Below are 16,623 nucleotides of genomic sequence, written 5' to 3' on the forward strand. Positions count from 1 at the left end.
GCACAAGTCAGGGGTGTAATGAAATACTTTCCACTTGCCTGGATGTGTGCAGCTCCAACAATACTCAAGAAGCTCAACACCTCCAGGACAATGCAGCCTGCTTGATTGCTCCCCTTCTACAAACATTCAAACCCTCTACCACAGGTGAACAATGGCACCATTTTGTGTACCATCTATAAGATGCACTGCAGTCACTCACCAAAGTTTCTGAGACAGCACCTTCCAAACCCATGACCAGTACCATCTAGAAGGACAAGAGTAGCAGATACCTGGGAACCCCACCAACTGGAGTCTCCCCTCCAAGTCACTCACCAGCCTGGGCTGGAAATATATCGCCGTTCCTTCACTGTCCCTGATGCAAAATCCTGGAACTCCCTCCCGAACAGCACAGTGAATGCATCTACACCTCAAGGACTGCAGCAGTTGAAGAAGGCAACTCACCACCACCTTCTGAAGGGCAACTAGGGATGGCCAATAAATGCTGCCCTAACCAGCGATGCACACATCCCATAACTGATTGGTGCAAGAGGGCCGAAGGGCCTGTTCCTGTGCTGTAGTTTTCTTTGTTCATACTATAGGGCTCAGATTAAAAGGTAATTATTTGCATTTATAAGATGTAAAATTAATACAGAAACAAGAATAAAATAAATTGCAAAAGGCTATCTTAATCATCAATAAATTAATTGCACCTATTCCAGGCCAAAGGTTTTGAAATGTAGGCATGTCCTTCAGTTAGTTTTGAACAAAAGCCCTCCTCGTAGTGAAATAAGAAACAAGAGAACGTGAGCACCAACTTGGTCAGCTGTCTTGCTTTTGTTGATGTCAAGATTTGTTTCATTTTTGGCGTTTGATATAAAGAAAGAAAAATATTTGCTTTTCCATATTAAACGTTCATGACCTATTTTGAATTAATTCGTGCAGTGGATGAGTGGGGACATAGCGATTCCAGAAGGGTCAACCGCTTCAGCAGCCAACTCCAACCCTAAATCAAACAACATTTGGTTAAACTGAATTTGAACTCCAGGCTAATGTTTGCACATTTTTTCTGTAAGTAACGTAATTAGATTTGAAAACTCATCTTTAAACTTGAATCTCAAACCCAACAATATATGTATTTGCCCAATCCACAATTTAACCAGCTGCAAAAAAAAAATTAATTAGACTTGACCCTTTCAACAGTCAGAGAAACTGTTTTTAATTGTCACATTACTGAGCCAAGCTCCACATTTATGTGAAAATGGGCAATTTTCATGTGAATTCAAATTGGTCAGGTCCTAAGTTCTATCAAGCATCATTCGTTCAAGACCAATTCAAATATGGTATGTTTTATTCCTATTAGCGTCTGCTCACTAGTTGCACAATGTAATCTGATCATCAGACATGGACAGTATTGTTCTTGTGCAGTAACATTGCCAAAGAAGTTCAGATTTTACAAGAATTGGAAAAAATAATAAACATGCAAGACTCAAACGAAGGTCTGCCTGAGCACGTTCTGTATACTTTTTAACATCACCTCAATGTGCTATATTTGCTATTATGTTGTCAAATGTGAACAAATCTCTGACCTCTTCTCTGACAACTCCGTCTTGATTTGTATAGTGTATTCTGGCTGAATAGTTTTCCTGTCTTTTAAGTTGGAGCCTCGCTCTAGCTTTCCACAAACAGAACTATTCTAAATCATCTGCACATCTTTAATAAGAATAACAACTTTCAATAATCAATGTCTAAAAATGTGTCACGGTGCCTCACTGAGGTGTGAAGAAAGTAGATACTAAACCAAAGAAGGAAAGTTTGAGATAAGTAACTCTAGGAATTTTGGGTATGCAATACGTATTGAGATTCAATTAAATCAGCCTGGTTACCTGTTTTTTTAAAACTTGACTCCCACTGCCCTGTATTCACTAGTGTGGCTTCAGAACGTGAGGATAATAATGAAGCTGACAGTGCAGAAGGAGGCCCTTCAGCCCATCGAGTCTGTATCAATTCTCTGAAAGAGCACCCTACCTTGGTCCCATCCCCCACCCTATCCCCGTAACTCCAACTAACCTGCTACCCTTTTGGACACTAAGGGGCAATTTTAGCGTGGCCAATCCACCTAACCTGTGGGAGGAAACCAGAGCAACCGGGGAAACCCACATAGACATTGGGAGAATGTGCAAACTCTACACAGACAGTCATCCAAGGCTGGAATTGAACCCAGGTCCCCTGCACTGTGAGGCAACAATGCAAAACACTGCCACCGTGCTGCCTCATTTGTACTCCTATAATCTCCTTCAAGGCAAATTGAGTTAACGCTGGAAACATTTGGTTCATGACATAGTCACATTGCATAGTGACAAAGAAACGCAAAGTCTGTGACAGTTATCAAACAGTTGCTGTACCGTTACCATTGTATATTGTTACAAAAATAAATAATATGGACACATTAAAATTCTCAATCCCTGCTACCATGCACTGTCCCAGAAGTGAAAAGTCCAGTACTAGTATATGATAAAATACTCTGGAAAATTCCTCTCTGACTTCTTCAGACCATGCAGTCCAAGAAATTACATGGATCACGTGTTATCTGTAAAACCACTTGTCTTCTATATAATGCAATCTCAGTCCCAGTCTAGAACTCCCTTTGGTGATGCAGAAAGTGAGCACCCACTTCATCAACAGGAACTGCAATCCAGACACAATACATTAGGCTAGCCCATTTGGAGAGGTTCTTGCATAATGTGGGAAGATAGATTCACTGTGTTCTCTATTCTGCTGCAAGTATGAAAGTATTTGCTCCCACTCGGTCTTTGTTAGCTGTGCTTCCTTTGGACCCTGGTGCTTTTCTGAATTTGTGTCTTGATTTTCTTTTTAAGTGTGTTGGTTCATGACTGGCAAGAATCAAAGAAAGCTGTCAACAACACGATGCTGAATGTGCCTTGAATGACTGGGCATATTAACTAAAAGACCATTGTTTATAAACTTGTTTTAACAGCCTGTTCCTATTTGGAAAATCTCTGAACTGTCACTGGAGTGATAGCCCCAAGTTTGAGTTAGCAGCCACTGCTAAAAATGTAAATTAAGACCAACTGCTCTTGCCTGCATGCATTTTATAGAAGAATCCCAAACTGTGACAGTGACCCGGACTTAGCCAAAAATGATGTGTTTAAGGAGGCGAGAATAGATGAAGTGTTTTAGAAGTAATTATTAATTTCAGCAGGAAATTGAATGGACATTTAAGGGAAATAAACATCTACGAATCCATAGAATCCCTACAGTGCACAAGAAGACCGCTCAACCCATCGAGTCTGCACTGACCCTCCAAAAGAGCACTCTACCAGGGGACACTGCCTGCTCATACCAATAGTACATTATTGATCCTGTCCAATCCATCTAACCTGCAAATCTTTGGACTGTGAGAGGGCACCCACGAAGACCCACGGAGAACGTGCAAACTCCACACACTTCCAATGGCCGCCAGAGTCCCTTGTCTGGTTGGTTACTGTGGCACAGTGGATAGTACTGTTGCTTACCGGCTTGGGTCACTCTCTGTGCGGAGTCTGCACGTTCTCCCTATATCTGGGTGGTTTCCTCCGGGTGCTCTGGTTTCCTCCCACAAGTCCGAAAGACGTGCTATTATGTGAATTAGACATTCTGAATTCTCCCTCTGGGGACCCGAACAGGTGGCGACTAGGAGATTCTCACAGTAACGTCTTTGCAATGTTAATGTAAGCCTACTTGTGATGACAATAAAGATTATTATTATGTGAGTGGGATGAATGGACCAGTTAAAAGATTCCAGGTATTTGCCCATATAAAAAGTTTGAGGGCTGATGTGGTCTTTCTACAGGAGTCCCATTTGAGAGTTAGAGATCAAACAAGGCTGTGAAAAGGATGGATTAGGCAAGTGTTTCATTCTAGCTTTGATGCCAGGACATGGGGAGTGCGGTGTTGATTATAATAAGAGGGTGGAATTTTCTGCGGTCAACATTATGGCGGACTCAGGATGGAGATATAGTAAGTGGGTGTTAGTGAGCATGCCAGTGATTTTGGTTAACTTGTATGCGCTGAATTGGAATGGGATGAGAAAGAAATTATTCAGGGGGTGTAAGTGTCTATTCCTGATCTCTATTCACATCAGCTAATCATGGGGTGGACTTTAATTGTGCGTTGGACCCTAGGCTGGACAAGTCGAGTCCCAAGTCCTTCATTATATCAAGGGTGGCAAAGGAGGTGTTGGTGTTCATGGAACAGATGTGGGAGGGGGGGACCCTAATTGTAACCCTAACCCTAAAGCAGCATTGTCCAAATTGTTGATAACTAGCCAATTGCGACTTGTTGGGAATCCCGATGTGAGTAACACTCATTAGTAATAGACACTTGGGCATGTGATCACAACAATATTGGAACAGTGTATCCATGAGAACTTTAATCTTTCTATGCATTTGTTTGTAAAATAGTCAGACAAAAAGTTAACCACAGCGCCAGGGACCCGGTTCAATTCTGGCATTGGGTGACTCTGTGGAGTTTGCACTTTCTCCTTCTCCCTGTGACTGCATGGGTTTCCTCCAGGTGCTACGGGTACCTCCCACAACCCAAAGATGTGCAGGTTAGGTGGGGTGGGGTTACAGGAATAGGTGGGAGAATGGGCTTGGGGTTTCAGTGGGTTGGTGCAGACTTGATTGGCCAAATGATCTGCACAATAGTAGGAGTTTTATGGATCTAACATAGAAAACAACAAGAATCCAAACTATCCCTATTAGCCTAATTTCACTTTACGGAGTAGCAATTCTCTGATGCTAATCAGCACTAAATTTAAGAAGGGAGCTCTAATTTTGACTTCTATTCCACATTCTGCAGATTCCTTCTGCACCTGGAAAGGAAACTCTCTCAACATACCATGTTTAGGAACTGGACATTTGAACTGTCAATCAAACTGCTTCCATTGAAAGGCACGGTGGTACAGCGGTTAGCACTGCTGCTTCGCAGCGCCAGGGACCCGGGTTCAATTCCGGCCTTGAGTTACTGTCTGTGCGTAGTCTGTACTTTCTCCCCGTGTCTGCATGGGTTTCCACCAGGTGCTCCGTTTTCCTCCCACAGTCCATAGAAGTGCAGGTTATGTGGATTGGCCATGCTAAATTGCCTCTTAATGTCTAAGGATGTGCAGGTTGGGTGGGGTCATTGGTTTACGGAGATAGGTGGGGGAGTGGGCCTAGGTAGGGTTCTCTTTTCAGAGGGTAGGTTCAGACTCCATGTGCTGAATGGCCTCCTCCTTCATTGTAAGAATTCTATGGTTCTCCTTGAAGCGAATTCTGTAAATGAGGAGTGAACAAAAGCAAAAGTTGCTGGAAATCTGAATTAAAAGCAGAAAGGCTGGAAAAGGCCCAGCAGGTCTGAACTAAGTGATCCTAACATTTTCTGATCGAGTGAATGCTTGCTAGAATGTCGAGATGAATCTGCATTTTCCCGAGCAGTGTTATGTGGGAAATAGTACTTCCCCAGCTGGTTCATCTGGATCTAACCAGCATTCCCAAAGGTCTGTGTTCTGCAGATTAGCTCCTTGTTAATGAATTCAAATTGGACGAACATCTTGATAGAATTTACCTAAAATTCCTCATGGGTATAGTCGTCAAAAATCGTGATCATTATGCAGTCACAATGAATGTTGTGTTATGACACCCTGGGCTAATGCACAATCAATTTCAGCCATACTTAATCCGGCGTTGCAACAAAAGTGAAATTAGCTTTTTTATTAAAACCTGTGGCTTTGGTTGAGTTAAATTGACTACAGTCACCAGGCTTGTAAAATTTTAATCCGTATAACCTTTTATTATTAACAGTAGGCAAAAAAAAACACAACTGGCTATCTACTACCTGATTCCCACCTCCGCACTTCTAACTACCCCCATTCTCTACGCACACAGATAAAGAAAATATTAATTTTAAAAAAGGATAAAGGATCTTTGATTTAGATGGATGTCTTCCAGTTAGTTTCTTTTTCAGGGTTAGGCCTTCAGTTGGGTACTTTGATTTCCTTCAGCTTGTAATGATTTTCACTGCAGACTCACGGAGACAGCAGGCAACTGGCAGCAGCGAGGTGGGTATACACAGCTCCTCGTCCTTTGAGGGTCTGGCAGGTTCTCTCTGAAAAAAACACCTGGCAAGAACCAATCAATGACTGTTGTCAGGCAGAACACTGTCCCTGGCCAACCCGTTGGTTGCCAGTTAACCAATTGAACCAACTTCCTCCAAAGCTGGTTTCTAAGATTCACCCGATGTGTCTGGTTTCTCCTCTCTAAAATACAAAAGCCAGGAACAAACTGCTGGCAAGCATTCTTTTGTTTAAAGGCACGCTCCAATTATGGGTCCACGGACCAAAAAGAATAAAATAAAAGAAACCGGAACAAAGAAAATAAACTGGAAGGACTCATAACACTTGTGATTTTGCTTCTGGAATTCCACCCCTACACTGTTCCAACTCTACCTCGCTTTCCTCCTTTAAGGCACTCCTTTGATCATCTGCCCTAATATCGCCTTATTGGCTTGTCATCAAATCTTTCTTTATGACTCTCCAGCTAAGCATTTTGGGATATTTTATTATAAAGATTTATGTTTGTTTACTCCAGTTTATTCCTGGCTACATTTTATGAAGAAAAATTTATCTGACCTAAATTCTATAATCCGCATTAAGTTGATCTAGTTGTAAGATACGTTGTTAAATCAGTGATTGAATTCATCAATTTATAACTAAAATGTGGATTAACAGTGTTGTCCAGAAAGATAAGTGTTACTCCACAGAACAAGTAATTTTGAGTATTATTTGCGTATCTACTCAAGATAATGGTCTGGGGAGTAATGTCTAGGTATTTTTTAAGCAATAAACAATGTGAAAGATGGAAAATCCATTAAAAATATTTAAGTTGAAATATTAGCAGGAGGTTTTTAATCCCATAGTGAGTTGAAATCTAGCATAGTTCATCCAAATGTCATGGTCTGAATTGAGGAATTTGATCAGGTTTTTTTGAAACAATTAAGCAATCACAAATTAATTTTATCTTGTTTTAATATACAAGTACCTAAATTATATTCCTTTGTGCAGTTGGATCAACTTGAAATATTTTATCTACCGTAGGCCTTTTTCAAACAGAACAATGTGCCTCAGGAGAGTCGATTTAATTTAAAGAAGAATGTAGAAGAAGAATACAGAAAGTGGAAGTCCATGACCAATGAGAACGATATCATCACTCACTTCTCTATGCAGGGATCTCCTCCACTCTTTCTCTGTCTGCTGTGGAAAATGTTATTAGAAACAGATCACATTAATCAGATTGGCTACAGGTGAGCACCTTAAGAGATTTCTGACTATGACATTAGAGGAGATGTTTTAAAAACTAACAGGCTGTCTGCATGTTCAATCTATATCCAGCAAAGTAGTCTTGATTAAGATCTGCCAAATAGCAACATGGATGTGATTAAATAGTAAAGTCACCATAGTCCCAGCTGACCATACACTGCTTTCCCCTCTGAGGAAGAGCTGACTAGTGGTGATTTAACCTGAGGATCACCACACCTCAGGCAAGGTTGAGAAGGCAAGCCTTCATGAGGGTAGCATAGTGGTTAGCACAGTTGCTTCTCAGCTCCAGGGTTCCAGGTTCGATTCCTGGCTTGGGTCACTGTCTGTATGTTCCCCCGTGTGCGTGGGTGCTCCAGTTTCCTCCCACAGTCCAAAGATGTACAGGTTAGGTGGAAATTACCCTTCGCGTCCAAAATGGTTAGACTGAGTTACGGTGATCAAGGGGATAGCGGGGAGGCGCGGGGTTTAAGTAGGGTGCTCTTTACAAGGGCCGGTGCAGACTCGATGGGCTGCATGGCCTCCTTCTGCACTGTAAATTCTATGATTCTATGAATAACCTCAGCTGGTACGGGAATTGGACCTGCGCTGTTGGCGCCACTCCACATCACAAAACCAGTCTTCCAGCCAACTGAGTTAGCTGAAAGTTGGTAGGAGCAAAAAAATACGTTAAAGTAAAAAGGGACACTGTAGTAATATGTCTGCGTATGAGGTTCATGAAGGGTTGTAACCAGCATTACAAGTAAGGACACAACATTTGTATATTTCTCATGCCAAGTCATAATTGCACCTCCCTCAATGCTGCAGCTAATCCAATGAGAATGTGTAATTATAGTGACGAGTTTACCTAATCCGTTTTTTGTAAATGTGGATAACAGTAAGAACTGAATTATGTCATATTGTCCTCCACCCTCTAATCGCACTTCGCTTGAAGTCTATTACAGTTAATTTCATTGTGCAATAATATGGAAGATAAACCTGTACTTTGTGTGTATATAGGTGTGTGTATTGTGTATATATGGTAATGAAATTCTGTTTGTAGTAATTCAGTTTTTAACCAATTAAAAATAAATTTCAATAAGCATTTGTTATTTTCCATAATCTCTGTAAAGTTAAATTGCTGTAGTGATGTAGATTTGCCACTAAGATTGACCAGTAGAAATGTATTTACTTCTATTTGTTGTAACTTTTTTACTTTTTGTTACAACAAACAGAAGTAGATTCTCATTATAAAATGCCAACTTCTATCTAGTCACAAATGTGTGTCCTATTTGTATATAACTATATTATCCTATTACATTGTGTCCTTTGAAAAGAGATCTGTATTATTCTCTTGACTGCAGAGTGTTGGAAAGAATAGGAGCCAGAGCTTTGGTAGCTCACGTTCGAACATTTGCTGACTTCCTAGTCTATGAGTTTTCAACCTCTGCTGGAGGACAACAACTGAATAAATGCATAGAGATCCTCAATGACATGGTGTGGAAATATAACATAGTCACCTTGGACAGATTGATATTATGCCTGGTAATTGAAGTTCACTCTTTTTCCTTTGAGTTATTTAAAAAACATTTTGAGAATGGAAATGGAGAATGGAAACATGTTAGGTGACACAGGGTGGCACGATGGCACAGTGGTTACCACAGATGCTTCACAGCTCCATGGACCCAGGTTCAACTCCAGCCTTGTATAGAGTTTGCACTTTTTCCTTGTGTCTGCGTGGCTTTCCTTGGGGTGCTTTGGTTTCTTCCCACAGTCCCAAAGATGTGCAGGTTAGGTGTATTGGCCATGCTAAATTTCCCCGTAGTGTCCAAAGATGTGCATGTTAGGTGTATTGGCCATGCTAAATTTCCCCGTAGTGTCCAAAGATGTGCAGGTTAGGGGGATTATGGGGCTGCAAAGGTGTGGGCCTAGGTGGGATTCTCTTTCAGAAGGTTGTTGCAGACTTGATGGGCCAAATGCCTCCTGCACTATATGAATTCCATGGTTCTATATATTTCAGATCCAAAGGACCCTGAGGCACAAGAATATTGTAACTTGGAAAAATGAATATTTTTGAATTTAATATGTAATACCTTAATATTTTCAGTTTTTGTGACTTGAATGTCCCTCAAAGTAAGCACTGAATTTTCTTTCTTTCTTTGCTACCCATTTTGAGTCCTCTCAGTTATATAAGGTCCAACAAGGTTAATACATTTGTGCTGAGGTGGGTTTGAATTTGTGGCTCTGATTTGTTTTCCTGTCCACCAGCACAACTAACTTTTGAGAAATCTCTTGACAGACTTCAAGGAATTATATGTAATTCTTCTTAAAACTGCATTGCTGTGTGGATAATGTAACTGATAGATAGTATTTCTGATTTTTGTATGTTCCGTTCTACTTGACTCTCCCCTTCCGTTCAAAGTAAAATATGGTTGTCCTAGATTTTGCAGTTAGCAGTGAGAGAACTTCGATAACATTGAGGGAAGTTGGCCACAAAGATCTAGAGATCTCTCTGGTATGGGTTTCCCTTTTGCCAACAACTAAGTAAAGAGGATCTCCAGATGTATAACAGCAGGCTGTCAGCAAACCGCATAAGCAGACAATTACAACAAAATATCCTCACAAACAGCAAGTTAAAATCACTGAATCCCTTCACTTTTCATTTTCAGATAAAATAAATGGAAATGTGTCATGTGACATAGGGTGGTATTGTAGGAAAAACTAGAACCAGAGGGGACAATCTCAAACTGAAGGGATGATCCTTTAAAACAAATTAGGAATTTCTTCAGCCAGAGGGTGGTGAATCTGTGGAACTCTTTGCCACAGCAGGCTGTGGAGGCTAAATCACTGAGTGTCTTTAAGACAGAGTTAGGTAGGTTCTTAATCAATAAGCGGATCAGGGGTTATGGGGAGAAGGCAGGAGAATGGGGATGAGAAAAATATCAGCCTTGATTGAAAGGCGGAGCAGACTCGATGGGCCGAGTGGCCTAATTGTGCTCCTATGTCTTATGGTCTTATAAATGATTATAAATAAGATCAAATGTACAATAAAAATACATTTTAAAACATTTCAAAAATGTGGAACTTATCATAATGTAGTAGTATTAGCTTTTCAGTGTCAGTAAGGGTATTTAAGCAGTAATTATGAGGTTGGTCTGCAGTTTAAAAACCTAGCATCTCATTCACAAGGGTTTTTACATTAAGACTAAAGGCATGAAATTGGAAGTTCACATCAATTCACTGATTACTTAAAGATTGCACTGTGATAAGATGGTGCCTCAACAGTGTGCCTTCTGGGGTAGAATCACTGATAGCATCTTCTATGTTTTCATGTTGTTCTACCTATCTGCAGACTCCTCCGATTTCTATCAGTTTGAGTAGAGTAAGCTGGGCAGCAGTTCTTAAAACCATGAGGCACAGTGAAGAATGGCGATATGAAGTAACCTGCCACCGAATTTCCCCAAATGTAGCCTGCCTTCCATCATCATTTCTGCCTGCTATACAGAAAAAAAAATGACTGTCTTATCAATGACCTTCAAAAAGCTCTATTGTAATAGAAGCTTGAAATTTATTTTTAAATGTAGGCCTTGCGAAGTCATGAGGGAAATGAGGCCCAAGTCTGTTACTTCATTATTCAGCTACTGCTGTTAAAACCAAACGATTTTAGGAACCGAGTGAGTGACTTCGTGAAGGAAAACTCCCCGGAGCACTGGCTACAGAACGACTGGCATACAAAACACATGAACTACCACAAGGTGAGTGACTGCCACTGGTCATCTCTAATATTTTATGCCCGATATAAAACTAAATATATTTAAGGCCGGCATGGTGGTACAGTGGTTAGCACTGCTGCCTCACATGCCCACAGACCCGGGTTTGATTCCAACCTTGGGCAAATGTGGAGTTTCCACATTCTCCCAGTGTCTATGTGGGTTTCCTCCGGGTGCTCCGGTTTCCTCCCAGAGTCCAAAGATGTGCAGGTTAGGCGGATTAGATATACTAAATTGCCCCTATAAGAGGTTGCAAGATGGGGTTTGGGCCTAGATTAGGCTGCTCTTTTAGAGGGTTGGTGCTGACTCGATGGGCTGAATGGCCTCCTGCACTGGAGGGATTCTATGATCAGTGTCAGACCTGTGATCCTCTTTCTAAAGACAGGCCAGTCGATTTCGGCGGGAGAACAGCTGGTGAGTCAGTTTCAGTGGGAGCAGTGCGGAAGTGGCTGCTGGGAGGTAAGTCTGTCCTTTAAAAGCACTTGTCTTTGCAGGGGCAGGCCAGTCGATTTCGGCGGGAGAACAGCTGGTGAGTCAGTTTCAGCGGGAGCAGTGCGGAAGTGGCTGCTGGGAGGTAAGTCTGTCCTTTAAAAGCACTTGTCTTTGCAGGGGCAGGCCAGTTGATTTCGGCGGGAGTGGAGCTGGCTGGTTAGTCAATTTCAACAGGAGCTGAGAATTTTTCTTTTTTTTAAATTAGTGTTTTAGGCGGGAACAGGAAGTCGACCCGCAGACGTCTGGGAAGACCCTCACCAATAAATTCTGGTGGAGAGGAAACCCAAGACACTACACGTGTAGTGTCTCCCACCCGCCCTCCTCCTCTAACCTAATAATAAAACCCATTGGTCTGAGGTAAGTACCATATTTTATTATATTATTTTTTATAAAAAATTTAATTTAGTTGTTAGCCAGATCTTGGTAGAAAGTTAGAGGAATGGCAGGGAAGGGAGTGCAATGTTCCTCCTGCAGGATGTTTGAGGTGAGGGATGCAGTTAGTGTCCCTGCTGATTTTACCTGCAGGAAGTGCTGCCATCTCCAGCTCCTCCAAGACCGAGTTAGGGAACTGGAGCTGGAGTTGGAAGAACTTCGGATCATTCGGGAGGCAGAAGGGGTCATAGATAGCAGCTTCAGGGAATTAGTTACACCAAAGATTGGAGATAGGTGGGTAACTGTAAGAGGGACTGGGAAAAAGCAGTCAGTGCAGGGATCCCCTGCGGTCGTTCCCCTGAGAAACAAGTATACTGCTTTGGATACTTGTGGGGGGGGGGACTTACCAGGGGTAAGCCATGGGGTACGGGCCTCTGGCACGGAGTCTGTCCCTGTTGCTCAGAAGGGAAGGGGGGAGAGGAGCAGAGCATTAGTAATTGGGGACTCTATAGTCAGGGGCACAGATAGGAGATTTTGTGGGAGCGTGAGAGACTCACGTTTGGTATGTTGCCTCCCAGGTGCAAGGGTACGTGATGTCTCGGATCGTGGTTTCCGGGTCCTTAGGGGGGAGCGGGAGCAGCCCCAAGTCGTGGTCCACATTGGCACTAACGACATAGGTAGGAAAGGGGACAAGGATGTCAGGCAGGCTTTCAGGGAGCTAGGATGGAAGCTCAGAACTAGAACAAACAGAGTTGTTATCTCTGGGTTGTTGCCCGTGCCACGTGATAGTGAGATGAGGAATAAGGAGAGAGAGCATTTAAACACGTGGCTACAGGGATGGTGCAGGCGGGAGGGATTCAGATTTCTGGATAACTGGGGCTCTTTCTGGGGAAGGTGGGACCTCTACAGACAGGATGGTCTACATCTGAACCTGAGGGGCACAAATATCCTGGGGGGGGAGATTTGTTAGTGCTCTTTGGGGGGGTTTAAACTAATGCAGCAGGGGCATGGGAACCTGGATTGTAGTTTTAGGGTAAGGGAGAATGAGAGTAGAGAGGTCAGGAGCACAGATTTGACGTCGCAGGAGGGGGCCAGTGTTCAGGTAGGTGGTTTGAAGTGTGTCTACTTCAATGCCAGGAGTATACGAAACAAGGTAGGGGAACTGGCAGCATGGGTTGGTACCTGGGACTTCGATGTTGTGGCCATTTCGGAGACATGGATAGAGCAGGGACAGGAATGGATGTTGCAAGTTCCGGGGTTTAGGTGTTTTAGTAAGCTCAGAGAAGGAGGCAAAAGAGGGGGAGGTGTGGCGCTGCTAGTCAAGAGCAGTATTACGGTGGCGGAGAGGATGCTAGATGGGGACTCTTCTTCCGAGGTAGTATGGGCTGAAGTTAGAAACAGGAAAGGAGAGGTCACCCTGTTGGGAGTTTTTTATAGGCCTCCTAATAGTTCTAGGGATGTAGAGGAAAGGATGGCGAAGATGATTCTGGATAAGAGCGAAAGTGACAGGGTAGTTATTATGGGAGACTTTAACTTTCCAAATATTGACTGGAAAAGATATAGTTCGAGTACAATAGATGGGTCGGTTTTTGTACAGTGTGTGCAGGAGGGTTTCCTGAAACAATATGTTGACAGGCCAACAAGAGGCGAGGCCACGTTGGATTTGGTTTTGGGTAATGAACCAGGCCAGGTGTTGGATTTGGAGGTAGGAGAGCACTTTGGGGACAGTGACCACAATTCGGTGACGTTTACGTTAATGATGGAAAGGGATAAGTATACACCGCAGGGCAAGAGTTATAGCTGGGGGAAGGGCAATTATGATGCTATTAGACGTGACTTGGGGGGGATAAGGTGGAGAAGTAGGCTGCAAATGTTGGGCACACTGGGCAAGTGGGGCTTGTTCAAGGATCAGCTACTGCGTGTTCTTGATAAGTATGTACCGGTCAGGCAGGGAGGAAGGTGCCGAGCGAGGGAACCGTGGTTTACCAAGGAAGTGGAATCTCTTGTTAAGAGGAAGAAGGAGGCCTATGTGAAGATGAGGTGTGAAGTTTCGGTTGGGGCGATGGAGAGTTACAAGGTAGCGAGGAAGGATCTAAAGAGAGAGCTAAGACGAGCAAGGAGGGGACATGAGAAGTATTTGGCAGGAAGGATCAAGGAAAACCCAAAAGCTTTCTATAGGTATGTCAGGAATAAGCGGATGACTAGGGAAAGAGTAGGACCAGTCAAGGACAGGGATGGGAAATTGTGTGTGGAGTCTGAAGAGATAGGCGAGATACTAAATGAATATTTTTCGTCAGTATTCACTCAGGAAAAAGATAATGTTGTGGAGGAGAATGCTGAGCCCCAGGCTAATAGAATAGATGGCATTGAGGTACGTAGGGAAGAGGTGTTGGCAATTCTGGACAGGCTGAAAATAGATAAGTCCCCGGGACCTGATGGGATTTATCCTAGGATTCTCTGGGAGGCCAGGAAAGAGATTGCTGGACCTTTGGCTTTGATTTTTATGTTATCATTGGCTACAGGAATAGTGCCAGAGGACTGGAGGACAGCAAATGTGGTCCCTTTGTTCAAAAATGGGAGCAGAGACAACCCCGGCAACTATAGACCGGTGAGCCTCACGTCTGTAGTGGGTAAAGTCTTGGAGGGGATTATAAGAGACAAGATTTATAATCATCTAGATAGGAATAATATGATCAGGGACAGTCAGCATGGCTTTGTGAAGGGTAGGTCATGCCTCACAAACCTTATTGAGTTCTTTGAGAAGGTGACTGAACAGGTAGATGAGGGTAGAGCAGTTGATGTGGTGTATATGGATTTCAGCAAAGCGTTTGATAAGGTTCCCCACGGTAGGCTATTGCAGAAAATACGGAGGCTGAGGATTGAGGGTGATTTAGAGATGTGGATCAGAAATTGGCTAGCTGAAAGAAGACAGAGGGTGATGGTTGATGGGAAATGTTCAGAATGGAGTACAGTCACAAGTGGAGTACCACAAGGATCTGTTCTGGGGCCGTTGCTGTTTGTCATTTTTATCAATGACCTAGAGGAAGGCGCAGAAGGGTGGGTGAGTAAATTTGCAGACGATACTAAAGTCGGTGGTGTTGTCGATAGTGTGGAAGGATGTAGCAGGTTACAGAGGGATATAGATAAGCTGCAGAGCTGGGCTGAGAGGTGGCAAATGGAGTTTAATGTAGAGAAGTGTGAGGTGATTCACTTTGGAAGGAATAACAGGAATGCGGAATATTTGGCTAATGGTAAAGTTTTTGAAAGTGTGGATGAGCAGAGGGATCTAGGTGTCCATGTACATAGATCCCTGAAAGTTGCCACCCAGGTTGATAGTGTTGTGAAGAAGGCCTATGGAGTGTTGGCCTTTATTGGTAGAGGGATTGAGTTCCGGAGTCGGGAGGTCATGTTGCAGCTGTACAGAACTCTGGTACGGCCGCATTTGGCGTATTGCGTACAGTTCTGGTCACCGCATTATAGGAAGGACGTGGAGGCTTTGGAGCGGGTGCAGAGGAGATTTACCAGGATGTTGCCTGGTATGGAGGGAAAATCTTATGAGGAAAGGCTGATGGACTTGAGGTTGTTTTCGTTGGAGAGAAGAAGGTTAAGAGGAGACTTAATAGAGGCATACAAAATGATCAGGGGGTTGGATAGGGTGGACAGTGAGAGCCTTCTCCCGTGGATGGATATGGCTGGCACGAGGGGACATAACTTTAAACTGAGGGGTAATAGATATAGGACAGAGGTCAGAGGTAGGTTCTTTACGCAAAGAGTAGTGAGGCCGTGGAATGCCCTACCTGCTACAGTAGTGAACTCGCCAACATTGAGGGCATTTAAAAGTTTATTGGATAAACATATGGATGATAATGGCATAGTGTAGGTTAGATGGCTTTTGTTTCGGTGCAACATCGTGGGCCGAAGGGCCTGTACTGCGCTGTATTGTTCTATGTTCTATGTTCTGTATTAATTTTCCATTTCTGTCTTGAGTAGTTTTTCATGTACGTTGTTAATCAGCATAGGTTCACATTGAGCTCATGACATATACAAAACTTCATAGCCTTGACGCACAAATTGCATAATTTTTATGCAGAACTTAAAATTTACCATTCTTAAAAATTTAAACCATTTACTTTTTAAAAGCTTGCCAATTTAACGGCATTTTCAAATGTATTGATTGTCCTGTGTTACATGAAATGCAATGAAACAGCTGTAGGCTGAGCAATGTTTCTTCCAAGTTGCGTGGGTGTGCGACTGCACAGTAATCCAGAATTCACTGCGTAGGGGTCAAACAGACTTCACAAGCAGAGGTTTCCAGATGCATGCTGTGCAGCTGCTTGACTATCTTACAGGGACTGCGAACTGTGAGAAATGGGCTGCACATATAGCAATGGGAAATCAGGGGGATAATTTCTGCTGAGCACAACTGGGCGAGGGGAAGCTAAAAAGGAGTGGATTAATTCTCTGCAGTGTTCCAACCCTGTGGGAGTTGTAATGCCATTGTGTATGGTGCCGATAGATTAACCACATAAATTTAGGCAGTAGCCTCTTACCTTTGTGTGAATTTGTGTTTTATTACATTAATAGTATCCTGATAGCCATCTAATCACGGTTTGAATAGGACTCATTGTCACTCATAAATATACACAATCAATGCTGGTGTGAAGAGACTATAAAAGTAAG

General features: G+C 42.9%; 1 protein-coding gene across 7 annotated transcripts in view; it reads left to right on the plus strand.

The window, feature by feature from the left end:
- The window catches only part of med23 (mediator complex subunit 23), a 116,316-nt gene that overhangs the window by 56,406 nt on the left and 43,287 nt on the right, over positions 1-16,623 (plus strand). For 5 of the 7 annotated variants that reach the window (XM_072499154.1, XM_072499155.1, XM_072499156.1 and 2 more), the window contains 4 exons: positions 7,112-7,317; positions 8,674-8,854; positions 10,894-11,064; positions 11,461-11,538. In XM_072499154.1, the coding sequence (XP_072355255.1) occupies positions 7,112-7,317; positions 8,674-8,854; positions 10,894-11,064; positions 11,461-11,538 (636 nt within the window). The remainder of the gene's footprint in view (positions 1-7,111; positions 7,318-8,673; positions 8,855-10,893; positions 11,065-11,460; positions 11,539-16,623) is intronic. The other 2 variants (XM_072499160.1, XM_072499157.1) reach the window with 1 other exon arrangement.

This window comes from Scyliorhinus torazame, chromosome 4 (assembly GCF_047496885.1).
Source record: "Scyliorhinus torazame isolate Kashiwa2021f chromosome 4, sScyTor2.1, whole genome shotgun sequence".
Taxonomy (NCBI): Eukaryota; Metazoa; Chordata; class Chondrichthyes; order Carcharhiniformes; family Scyliorhinidae; genus Scyliorhinus; species Scyliorhinus torazame.